This window comes from Formica exsecta, unplaced genomic scaffold (genome assembly GCF_003651465.1).
Source record: "Formica exsecta isolate Colony F162 unplaced genomic scaffold, ASM365146v1 scaffold181, whole genome shotgun sequence".
Lineage (NCBI taxonomy): Eukaryota > Metazoa > Arthropoda > Insecta > Hymenoptera > Formicidae > Formica > Formica exsecta.
In genome coordinates this window covers 359,784-373,488 of record NW_021849121.1, presented here as the reverse complement: position 1 = coordinate 373,488, position 13,705 = coordinate 359,784, and the positions used below count along the sequence as shown (strand labels likewise).

At 33.5% G+C, this 13,705-nt stretch overlaps 1 protein-coding gene across 1 annotated transcript; it reads left to right on the top strand.

The window, feature by feature from the left end:
- The first annotated feature begins 4,574 nt into the window (after positions 1–4,574).
- Positions 4,575–12,591, top strand: LOC115233673 (glutamic acid-rich protein-like). The gene is made up of 8 exons (XM_029804227.1): positions 4,575–5,140; positions 8,588–8,840; positions 9,273–9,560; positions 10,614–10,936; positions 11,101–11,344; positions 11,593–11,800; positions 11,932–12,223; positions 12,299–12,591. The coding sequence occupies exons 1-8, from the start codon at positions 4,970–4,972 to the stop codon at positions 12,458–12,460; spliced, it is 1,941 nt and encodes a 646-aa protein (XP_029660087.1). The 5' UTR covers positions 4,575–4,969; the 3' UTR covers positions 12,461–12,591.
- Positions 12,592–13,705: the final 1,114 nt, after the last annotated feature.

The window sequence follows — 13,705 nt, the reverse complement described above, 5'->3', positions numbered from 1 at the left end:
AGAGCGAGAGAGAGAGAGACAGAAGAAGAGATAGAAGAAGAAGAAGAAGAAGAAGAAGTAGCAAAAGAAGAGACGGGCGTGTGGCGTGCGTTCGTCGTACGGGACGTGTTATTAGCTCGGCACTCTTCTGTCTCTCTCTACTTGTCTCTTTTTCTCTGTGCTCCTTTCTCCACATCTCCCTTTGCTGCCCATCTTCTTCCTATTTCTTCCTCTCCTTCTTTTTCTTCCTTCTCCTTCTCCTTTCACTCCCTTCTTTTTTCTTCTATTTCCTACGCGGGGGCTAGAAACGCGTTTAATTAACATAGCTGGCATGGCTGCATCCCTCTTCTCTCGGGTACCGGGCAGCCAGTCAGCTTTTACGGACCATTGCACGCACGATGCACGTATGTATTACGAGAGCCGCTCTCTCTCTCTCTCTCTCTCTCTCTTCTCCACCTCCTCATCCGCCTTCTTCTTCTTCTACCCTCCCTCCATCGCGGCGTGTGCACGTTTAGGGTTGAAAATGCCGGGCATGGTACCCGTGGACATCAACGCTATGCAATTCTCGAGAAAATTGTAACAGGAGAATTTTCGCGAAAAATTTCCCGCTTCTGCGAAAAAGAACTTTGGAGATGTGACGATCAATTAAAATCATTACTAATCGAAGATGCATGTCGAATCCATCTTTTAATAAAATTAAAAAGATTAATTTTTAAAGTTTGGTAAAATAAAGAGGGCTGATTCTTGTAAGTTTCTCAAAAAGTAAATTGCATTAATTATTTCAAATTATTTCAATTTTATTTAGTGAATTTTTTAATGCAACATTTTTTTAGGATTTCGGCAATTGGGACAATTTCGACAATTGATTCGAGAAGAGTCGACTTTTGTATTAAAAAAAAAATATATTTTTTTATTACATAAATTTATTAGAGATATTTCAAAGCAAAAAAAATTTATAAGCACAGTTTTCTCTAAGAAAATGACAAAATCGGAAATCATTGATTATTTCGATGGCAAGTCTATAATAAACGTTTCCTGTATACCACAAGTTTTTGAGGAAATTTTCATCTGATTTCCGTTTCTAAGACTTGGCGAAATACACGCGATACGAATCTCCGAGTTTGCGCAAAAAATTTAATGACAAGCGCAGATAGAACGAGTGTCCTAAATTGTTTTTCGCAGTTCTTGCACTTGTAAATATTCGTACACGTTGGCCTCCGAAGCAACCTGGATAATGCAACGAGCATGCAATGTTCTCGCGGTGTATTGTTGAGGCATTGCAGTATAAGTTGGATTTTTGTTCGCGAGATTAAAGGCAGAGCGATATCAATCAAAAAGGGAATTTCCTTGTTATTGATAATTAATGTTAATATATATAAAATACATAAATATATATATATATAAATACTTTCATTTATATTCGCTCACATGTTACCGTAGTGTTCCTTCAATACATCTAACTAATTGCAGAATACAATGAACACGTGCCTGTATGATCTATAGGTGCAACCTTAAAGCTTTTTTTTATCCTTTGTTTTACTCAGTAGCAAAACAGAGAAAGAAACATTTTACATCGCAAGCGAAAAATGGACAGATATGATATAAACAAATAACTCTTTTATTTCTTATATTATTAGAAATAATTGTTCAAATTTATTTTTCTTTGAAACTAAAATACAATATTTAGAATTAACTCAGAAAAAAGAAAGAAAAAGAAAGAGATAAGTGATTTGATTTAGAGAGAGATGATTTTCTATTTAATTTTTTCAAATAAATTATATTATTTATGAATTTTTGGCATTTTTAAATTATGTTATTGCAGCTTCGTGCTTCTAATGTTGATATTTATAGAAATTAAACTATGTTTTGGCTCTGATGTATCCACGCATCCTTCTTTCATCTCGCGTCAGAAGTACGTGCGTGCGTGTTGCGCGTGTCCCGCATGCAGAGTGCCATGTGTTCCATCGAGAGAGAGAAAGAGAGAGCAAGAAAGAGAGAAAGGGAAGGAGAGAGACGGCGGATATAACGCACGCCTACCCACGGAAATGCGCTTTTTGACGGATCGCCCGACTAATTCGGTGGTTGTCACCGCATACGCGTGAGAATTAATGGCGACCACCTAGTCGTACCCTCCGCGAATTCCTCGGAAATTCTTCACCCCCGAAGAGTAGCCCGAGGAGTATTTGCCGCTTAATTGGGACTTTCAGGCCGGCAATAATTACGATAATAATAGAGCCTTAATTCACTCGACGACTTTACACGTGTTTTGCGAGGACGAGGAAGTCTCGATCTTTTTTTGGCTTGCAATTTCGGCGCAATACTCGACTGTTTTTTGTATGAATGTCTGCAAATTGCAAAATGCGAGTGATCTGTGAAATAATGTAATCCATTTTGTAAAATATAAATTGCAATGGGCATTCGAAATTAAACTATATTTATTATTAAACATTAGCTGAGCTTTTGGATAGTTACGATATAATAATAATGAATATTATTAACTTGAAATAGAGAGATTGCAATATAACTTAAAAAGAAGTTTAAGCATGCACGTGTGGAAATAATAATTACAATAATTTAAAAATTTGCAACAAATATAATTTTTGTAATAATTAAAAAAAAATTAATTAATTGCGTTGTATTATTTAAAAAAAATATTATTTAAGATCAATTTTTCTTATCGCTTGATATGTATATATATATATATATATATATATATATATATATATATTTACATATTATTCCATCAGTGCTTATATTTCACAGTTTGATATGTATATATATATATATATATATATATTTACATATGTATGTATATGTAAATTCTGTATGTTATTGTTCGTATTCTCTCTCAATATGAAACTAGTAGTGCTATCTTGTAGCATTGGAGAATAAGAGAGCTTCGAAATATTCTTACCATTTCATGATAACTTCGAATGATTTTTTTGCAAGATATTCTTATAATATATTTGTACATAAAAGTTTCTGAGTTTTTATTACATAAAAAAGTGATATTGCAGTCTTCTGATTTATTTTTCGTATATATTATTTTCTGAATAGAAAGAATGGAAAGATTAAAATTAATTTTTGTCTGATCCGAATAATCTTTTTTAATCCATTATGCAATAGCTTTCAATATTATTTACAAAATAGAATAGAGACGGAAGAGAACTAAAAAATATTGATAAAATATAACACATATTTGTCATTTATGTTTTAAACGATAATTGCGAATTTTATATAGTATAATTGTATCATCATACAAAATTAGAAATTACATTATTATTTTAAATTAATATATTGCTGATTGTTGACACATTATTATTGATGATTATTGCATATTGATTATTATATATTCGTAATTCAATACCAATTCAATGAATAATCTATTCATTCTGACCCAATTCCTAATTATTTCAATTCTTTCTCTCATCATATGCTTCATAAATCTGAATAAATCTAAACAAAGTCTTTTACTTTTAAAGCTCACTAAAAAAAGAATTAAAAAGAAAATGCAATTCAATATTAATTACATCAAGCATTAATTGATTATAAAATCATACTGCATGCGAATCATAGCATTAATTATGTCCAAATATATACATAGTCTGGAAAAAGAAGCACAATTTTTATATGACAGTTCGATAAAAACTAAATTATATCAAAGTTATCTAAGAAGCACAAAGCTGATTAAAGCTTTCAGGTTGAAAATCGAAGCTGTGTATGTGATGATCCTATTTGCGATCTATTTGAGAAATTTATGTGAAATGTGCATGATGATAAATTACTTGGCACGCAATCTGCGGTGATGTGTTCACGCCGAGACGAATAAGAAACATATTAATCAAGAAAGAAGTACCCTTATAAAAAAAGCACGATTGGATTGATATAGATGGTTAAACTTATGCAATGCTTTGTCAGAAATTAATGATGATAGTTGTGCGCATATATAAGTTATATATATAAGTGCGTATGATAAATTATTTTTTTAACTTACGCAGAGGTAACGTAATCAACAATTTACTGCATAAAGGAACGTTTCAAACTTTATATAAAATTGATAAGCCACGTCACAATTATTTTCGACCGGACTAATTAAATTATCTCCAGTGTAAGATGTCATCTCGAATAATGCTTTATTAAATAGCCAAACTATAAAAATCTTCTAAATTATCAATGAGAAAAATTTTATCCGTGTGTTTATATTGCATTTCTTAAAATCTTCACATAATTATTAGTATCGAGATTAACATGACGGATAAAATTTTCTTTCATCCATTAAAATGATTTTTATCCGTCCACAGGACAGGTATTTACTTCCGGGATTGAAGAAGCAATAAAGCTTGCCGACCCTGAAGATCAATCGACCTTCGTGGTCGGTCACGATCGGTGCATCGTAAACAGACGCGGAATGCGTCGTAGGACGACGAAAAGTGGCGGAGGCGTCGTCGAGGGTATCCTAGAGAGGAGAGGAGAGGATCCTTCTATTTTGGGCCTCGCGCCTCTCGATGACGTCACATGGACGGAAATATCATATGGTTAGGGAGGTGCAGTCCGCGAGATCTGCCTGTTGCGCGGTCCAGATCTCGATCTTTCCCGGAGTCGCGCAAAAATCTTCGACCCCGTTGCGGCTCATAGTCACTTCTCTCGTTGAAAGGCAAAAAGGGAGAAAGAAGGACGTATCTCGACGATCGTGCATCTTCGAGGATCTTCTTCTTCTCCTCTTCGAGGAACTTATTATTCCGAAACGAAGTTTTCGAGAGAAGTGGGTCGCGTACAGATCTCGCCCACGCTTTGATCCCAACTTATCGCGGTCGGTCCAGGAATCTGTCAGTGGCGTATCGCGCACGTCCTCGGGAGGATTGTCGCGCTCGTCCCACGGGTGACGAGTCGTCAGTTAACGCGACGAGCGAATGCGAGAACGTCTTTGAAGATTGGAGTGAAAGCAGGATTTACCTCCTTTCCCAAAAAAAGAGGACTCGCTAAGCAAAAGATGCCTGGCGCCGGTGGTCAGCCACCGCAGAGGACCATCTTCCGACCACCCTGGGTCAAGGATGGTCCCAACCCGTTGCCCATGCCCACCGCACCCTGGACCCTCAACTCCCGCAGGGACTCCAAGCCTAAGACCGAGGAACTTCCGGCCTTCACTCAAGTTACGTTGAAGGTGAGTGATAAACTCCGAGAGAATCGATGATTCGACACTCACTTCATGATAATCTTGAGATAGGGTGCTCTAAAATGAAAGACTTTTTTTTAATTTTTAGAAACGGTATAAAAGTTTCGTGGTAGAATATTGAATCACTCTGGTAACTTCTTAGAGATGATTTTATATTATTGCGATTTTGCCAACAAGCTTTTCCTGATTTTTGTAAGAAAAACTGAGGAAAGATTGAAATGTATAAAAGGTGGTTGAATCGTCTGAAAAATAATATATCCTTCATTTTGTGATATTCCGAAGAAAGACGCAGAATAGTGAATTGCATGATTTATTTGAAGAATTTACAACAATAACAAGAAAGAAAAAGTGAAAGAGAGAAAGAAAGATTTTATTATAATTATAAAATATTAGTGCGTGTATATATATATATATAATACACACATATGTATTTTTATAAATGCAGTTAGTGATTGAAAAAAGTTTAATGGTGCAATATATATATATATATATATATACATGCATTTATAAAAATACATCACATTTTATAATAAAAAATTTATTAAATTCCATTTTTAGTTTTATAATCATTAATAATCGTATTTTGAAATCAGTAATCAAAAATACTATATCATGCTATATTTAATAATATTTAAGTTAAAAAAAAATTCAGCACAAAGTAAATTTCAAAATTGTTAGAAAATGACGGAATCAATTTTGGATCTACGGCATTTATTTAAAGAAAAGAATGAGTTTATTCAAACATATATCGCAGCTTTTCTTCGGGTTGAAATCAGGTAATACAATCCGCTTCTGTTTCTGCCGAAAGCACGCATGAGTAGCCCGTATTATATGACTTTTGCAGTCTTTTTCCATTCAGCTATTGGGTTTCAAAGTCAGCGGACTTCGCTGTACTAACACTACCGTGATATTAATAGCCGATGTAGGTGTCTTGCAACGAGTTAACGCGATAAACATTTCTGGTGGCGCACAATTCGTTGTATCCAAACAATGCACTTCAAAATACATCGTCTACGCCGATTAATAAAAAATGTATTCCTTTATGGCAAATTTTTTTTGTATAGAAATCTACGATTATTTGAATGAAAAATAACTTTCTTAATTTATTTTGTTATGAAAATTATTATAAATTGCTGAAAAATTGCTTCAATTTTCAAATTTACACAAATTATAAATTACGAAAACGCGACACTGCTTAATGAAATAAAATTCTAATAAAAGAATTCACACGTATTGAGATTAAGTATTGAGATTATTGCTATATGTGTTATATTTATTTCTTTGTAACGCATTACACGAGAAAATTCTCAAGCGATTACTTTTGATCTCTGGCCGATGGTCTACGAGAAATTATGAAGATACAGTTACAAAGCTAATATACATACACATATAACACGAGATATAATACGAGATAACGTAAGAAAAACATGACACCCTGGAAATCTCAATAGCATGTAGAGATTTTGCGTAGTTCAATTAATATCGCGATATTGTTGATCATCTCGTATTTAGATTTTAGATCATCAATTGAACAGATTAAATTCGAGATATAAATTTTTTGATTTCAAGAGAGAGAGAGAGAGAGAGAGAGAGAGAGTTCCTTTATATTTTCTGATTATTAAATTACCTATTAAATATTTTTATTATTATCACACATATTTTTCTAATCATACCATAATATCTGAATGTATTATGTTGAAATTTTACACAACTGCATATCAATTTTAAGATGCATATCATTTTAAGACATACATCTTAAAATTGATATGCAGTTGTAAAATTTCAACATAATACATTCAGGTATTATGGTATGATTAGAAAAATTTGTGTGATAATAATAAATAAAAGTATTTAGTAGGTAATTTAATAATAAGAAAATATAAAGGAACTCTCTCTCTCTTTCTCTCTCTCTCTCTTAAAATCAAAATTTATATCTCGAATTTATTATATTTGATATTTGATAATCACAAAATGACGAGTCCAGGCAGATAATTGTACAAGTACAAACGAAATAAAAGACAGTTTTGAGAAAATTGCAAAGCGCTCAAACGGTTTATAACCGTTCGTGAAAGTATTCATATATGTTAGAGACATGCTTGTCAATACAACTGCGTTTTCTTAACGCGAAGGAAAGTGAGATCCGTTGTACGCGTGCTCGCATATAAGCCTCTGGGTCACGATTATTTAAAGAACACGCGTTTCTATTTCAAATGACTTGCCAGCTGCGTCTTCCGCCAGTTTCTTTACACGTTTATATCGCAATCTCATCTTAATTTATTTCAAAATCGTTAATGCAACGTCGCGGATGTATCGAGAGCAATTTTGTAGAAAAGAAAAAAATTTGTAAACAATTTTTATGGAAATAAAAATCATTCGCGAAAATTTTTGAAGTATCCTGAAAATTGAACAATAATTCTACGAGAACCACTTATTTGAAAAAAAAAAAAAAAAATGGAAACTCCTCATCGATGACGATTTAAGCTGAAGAATGTGACATCTCGGCAAAATTCAATGTGGATTATTTAAAGCCGGCGGAACGAACTCTTCGAGATTTGCCAAGAAAAGTCTTCGGATTTCTCTTTCTTTCTCTTTCTTTTTGTCTCTCTCCCTCTGTCTTGAACAATCAAGAGAAGAGGGATAGAGAGATTTTTCCTCTTCCTATTTTCTATCGTAGCTATCTTTCGCGAGATGTGCGACAATTAATCCTTCGTATTCTTTTCAACCGGACGCGATCGTATAAAATATATATATACTTCACAAACGTACGAGAAATTGATTTACGTTGCAAGAGTGTCGCGAAAACGCAAACTATAAATCGAAAATAAATGACAGTGCCAACAAAATTTGTATCGCGACAAAATTTGATCAGTTAACTTGCTAATAAAATAAAAACTAATAGTGTTTAATCTGGATTATATAATTAAGTTCAATTAATTTATTATACATATAATTAAATTAAATTAATTTATTATATAATTAAATTATATAATTAATATATGATTAATTACAATAAATATTTTCTAAAATAGGAAGCTAATTTAATAAATCTGACTAAAAACTGTAAGAAAATGCAAATTTTTGTCTATTTTTGACACCGTTGTTATATTATACAACGATGCAACTTTCTCTCCCTCTCTCTCTCTCTCTCTTTTTCTTTCTCTCTCTCAACAAATGATTTTTTTATGAAACTTTAAAAATAAAACTGGAATCATTAAACACTTAAGTTAATAAAAATATATTGTGCTATGTTTCTAATAATTTTATTGAAGATTATTAAATATTCTTATTTAATCTATTATTATTTTAATTATTAAATATTTTTTTAATGTCATGTTGTATGTGTTTTTAAATAAATTAAAGTAAATGTTCTCTTATTGTCTTCGCATGTTATCGATACTATGATTAAACAAGTGTCCCTTCCTCTCGATTAAACAGAGTGTGCCGAAACCTGCAGAACCAGCAGCGCCTTCGACAGATGGACAATCGCGTAAGCAGAGCAAAATCACGATAATACCGAAACAGCCGAACAATGAAAAGATTCCGAGCAGTCGACCGGTGCCGACGAAGTTGCGCGAGAATGGACGACAGGAGCCAAATTCGAGGCCGCAGCTCGAACGACAGATACGCATCGAGAGATCTCGATCACGGGGTGACATTATACCACTCTCGAAAAGTGAGAGTACCACAGGTACGTGCGGTGATGATGATCATCCCTTTTCGTAAATTCCATCAGCCACAACATCAAACAATTAACCTTTCTTGATTTTAAACAGTTATTAAATTTTTTTACCGGTCTCAGTTTTGCATATTAAAATAAAAATTATTTTTTATGCGTAGTGAATGTATTATGTGATTTGTCTATAAAATTGATAGATCGATTTATATAATGTTATATCCAAGTTTCAAAATAATCAAGAACAATGTATATAAATAAATATATAAATAAATGATTAATATATAAATAAATTAATATATAAATTATTAATAAAAAGGAGATGTAAAAACATTCTAGAATTTATTTACACATTTTACTATACAAAATTTGATATTTTACGAAATACATATATAAATTATAAACTATATATTTTTTGCATAATTAATGAGAATTCTCTATATCAAGGCGCGCCAACCTTATCAAAGAGCTCGTCGCGAGCGAACGTTCCGCCACCGCCACCTCCGCGACCGCCTCCACCACCGCCTAGCAGGACGGTTCTCAAAGATCTTCCTCCGCTCAACGAGACACAAATGCAGACGCTGGAGGCACTGAAATCCAGGCCGAGAAAACGGCCGGACTGGGCTAGCATGATGAAAGAAGTCGAGAATGGCAAACCGCTCAGACACGTCAAATGCAACGATCGGAGCGCGCCCCTGATTGAGAGGGTGAACAAGGTCACGGCTGATCCAGCAGGTAATCTTCGAACTCTCTTCGATCTCCGTCGGGTGCCCACCAAGGCAAACCTCCTCTATAAGAGGAGTGTTTCTTTTCTTTGAGAAGAGAAGTCATCATAAGGAAAAACTGTGCTTCAAAGAAATTTCCCTTCTCTCGCTTTCTTTGTCGACACCGCAATCGAATGAAGGGATGCTGAATATGTAGTATGATCAATTAAATAACAAGCAGAGCTTTCGATTAACGCAATGCGTCCATTTAGGTTTCATTTGCAGTGCAAATAACTAGCAGTATTGTTCTGTCGTTTCCCTCTCTTTCTATTGCCCAAACCACTCCCTTTCAATAGGCGAGCCCATTTATTCATTGTTAAACTATTGGGTTAATTAAATTGTTAATTGATTATCGTTGAATTAATTGATGTCTTCGTGTTTGGGTTTATTGACATCCTGCTTCTCTTTTTCTTTCCTGTCCCGCGAACGATCAGCAATCAGGATCTCTCATTCTCCGAATGAGCATTCTTGACGAAAAACGAGAATGTTATTTGACAATAGATAATCCATCATGAATTTAAAAAAAAATTTACGCTGATGTAAAGCGTTAAGTATTATCAATAAATGAATAAGATCTTCATAAAATTCTATGTAATGCAATTGTGTCAAGCCGAAAAAAAGTATTGTCTAGCTTTATCATCCTCACTATCCTTAGTCACAAATTAATTTTGAGATAAATAAGGCAAAAATTATTATCAGTTATTTTTCAATTTTTAGCATTAAAAGTCTTAGCCATTAAGATTCAAATTAAATCCTTGTTTAAAGTCAAGTCAAATTTAGTCAAGAAATGCGATATTATGATTTCTTTATAACTTTAAAACGTAAAGACATCTTGAATTTTTCTTTGAATCTATTTATATTTTGATTTAAAAATATAGAAAAAAAAAAGTTATATTTTTGTTGTTGCTAAAAGACAGTGTTTACATTCATTTGGAATACATTTTGTATATCTTGTTAAAGCAATATAATGGAATGGCAATATTTATTTTACATTTTGTCCTAATCGATTATTTTTCTCCGCTAGGCAAGGCTCACTTCGTATTCGAATCTGAAAAGTCGAATATACACAATCAACTGCTGAAGCAGATCCAGCAGGGCGTGAAACTCAAGATTGTGAAGACCAACGATCGCTCGAAACCAATGCTGCAGGGCCTGAGAAAATTCCGACGACAATTAACTATAGAGGAGCAAATACAGAAAGCCGAGGAAGCACCTGTAGATGCCGAGATTCAGGACGAGATGGACGATATAGACGCCGTCAGAGATGATTTGCAAAGCACCAAACAGATGCTCGCGCTGGAACTGAGAAACAAAGAGGCCTTGGAACGAGATAACAAGCGATTGCAGGTAATAAATCTAACAGGCTCCACAAGATTTTTATGGCAATTTTAACAGGACTAGACTTTTATACATTTAATACATTTTATACATTTTATACATTTAAGACATCCTGGTCTCTAAAAAAATAATAAATACCGTTGTCACTTTTTATGAAATGATTTTATGGATAGGCGAGAATTTTGAATCTTGAGGCAGAAGTGGAACATATGAAGCTTCAAAAGAATGCCCAGGAAAGTAAGCAGCAGGACGAGAAACTCGCGGAGTCCTTAAGGCAGGAAGTGCAACAAGCGAGGAAGGATGCAGAAAAGACCGAAAAAGAATACACTAGCGCTGCCGAGGAAAGAGATAAGGCTAGAAATGAGTTGGAAGAAATGAAAAGAATGTATGCGGCGTTGGAAAAGCGCATGAAAGCTGGTGCGTATAATTAATATTGTTTGTAAAATAATTAAAATTGCTTTATTAAAAGCTAACATGACCATTATTAATATTACGCACAAAATATATATTTTATATGCTTTTAGAGTGTTTATACTAAAACTGCGCTTCTTTGCTTTGATTTTTTTTTTTTTGCTTTGCCCATGAAGAGCTTGCGTCAATTGAAGCTAAGCCGATAATAGAGCTAGTTGTAGATTGTTAAGACGTAGGCTGATACAATGTTACAGGAATGGCACTGGCTGGTTGTCCAAGCGCAAAGGACGTAGCTAAAATTGCAACGCAGAAGAGTATAGACAAACAGGATGTTCATAGCACGAGCGAGGAGGAAGAGGAAAGTACAGAGGAAGAAGAGGAAGACGAGAATCCCAAAGCTGCGGCAGAGAAACGCGCTCAGAGAGAAATCAAACTACTTATTTCGAAAATTAAGAATTTTAAGTAAGTGCGATAATATATAAAGTTTTAAAAATATACTTGAATCGTGTGAGCGACAATACATATAATACAAATAATAAGATCGATAATGCAAATAATAAAAAAGAAATATATAATCAAAATTCTGAATACAGGGACAAAGCTGTAAACGCCAGGAAAGAAAGGCACGCGCTGAAGGAGCAAATAAAACAGCAGCAGAAATTATTGAAGGAAGAGAGAAACAAATATAAGGACTTGCAAAAGCAAGTGGATAATATGGCGAAACTGATGGGGGAAATTGACGAGGAAGAAGAAGAAGAAGAGGATGAAGATGAAGAAGATACTGAGGAATCTGAGGAAGAGTCGGAATCTGAGGAATCGGAGGAAGAGGAGTCCGAGTCTGACGATGAAGAGGCGCCTATTGACAAGCGTAAAAATAATCTGCAAGTGAGTTGCCATTGCGAAGATCATTGCGGTTAAATGCAAAGTTTGAATTGTATTCCTGAACGTTTGTCTTTTTAGAAACACGTTAAAAAGCACGAGGGACGACTGGCGGCTTTGAAAAAAGCAAACTACCTGCTTAAGGTGCAAGTAGATAGAATTAAGGACGATCTAGGGAAGCAGCGAGAGGATAGTATTCGCCTGCAAGAGGATCTTGATTCTGTCTTAGCAGATCTAGGTTGAACTAATCGCGTGAGCGGAGAATATTTTCCACAAATGCAGAGATTGTATACACACTTTATATAAATATCACGTATTGAAATATAGATAATTGTACGAAAGAGAAAAGATAATTACATACATACACACACACATATTTGACTTGAAAAATTTCCACAGGAAACAGTGATATATACCCATCGCAGAGATATCCACTGATTTTATCGCAAAATACACTATCCTATTGCATGAAGCTTTTATTACAGCCTTCAATTCCGTGAAATTAAAAAAAAAAGCCTATATCAAATAAACGTGATTTTTTTTAGCTCATAGTAATTTCACTCATAACAATTTTTTCATATCATGATAAATTTATTTTTCACGCATCCGTCATATAAAAACATTATTATATGTATATTACATATAACTACAATACATACATAACCTATATCAAATAAACGTGATTTTTTTTAGCTCATAGTAATTTCACTCATAACAATTTTTTCATATCATGATAAATTTATTTTTCACGCATCCGTCATATAAAAACATTATTATATGTATATTACACATATAACTACAATACATACATAATCTCAATATCACGTTTAGCGTTAAATGCAAAATATGGGCTGAAAATTTCATCTAACAAAGACTGATAATTTGGAAGGCTGCGCAGACTTTCGTGTGAAATAGGCTCATCGCGCTTATAAAGATATTAACTCTTCAAATTGTTATAATTTCTTTAACAATTGTATTATAATGGAGAGAGCGAACATTTTTATACATATAGACGCACACTACGTGGTAATTATTTCTGCGGTTTGTAATGGACATCTTCGTGCAAATCACCGCGAAATATCGAATGTTCATCATTCAATCGTGGAATATTAATCCGCAAAATATTTATTTTTTTGCGAAAAGATAAACGCTTCATTTTTTACATAGATATATTTATTATAAATTAATCGCACATTAAAAAAAAAACATAGTTAAATAATATATAGAAAAAGAAGAACTAGTTTTTTGCAAAGTACACAGAATATCGCGAAATACGCAAATTATGCAAAACATAGTTGAAGAAACATTGCTTTGCATACTGCATCTTTATCATTACATATGTAAGAGTTAGAAAATGTCTTTTTTTATTTCAGAACAAATTTTATCCATGTTGGATGAATTTGAATAGATATTCAAATGTATAATTGCAAATATTAGACATCGTTCTTAACGAATTGTTGCGTTATTTTTTGTTTTTTACTTTCTTTG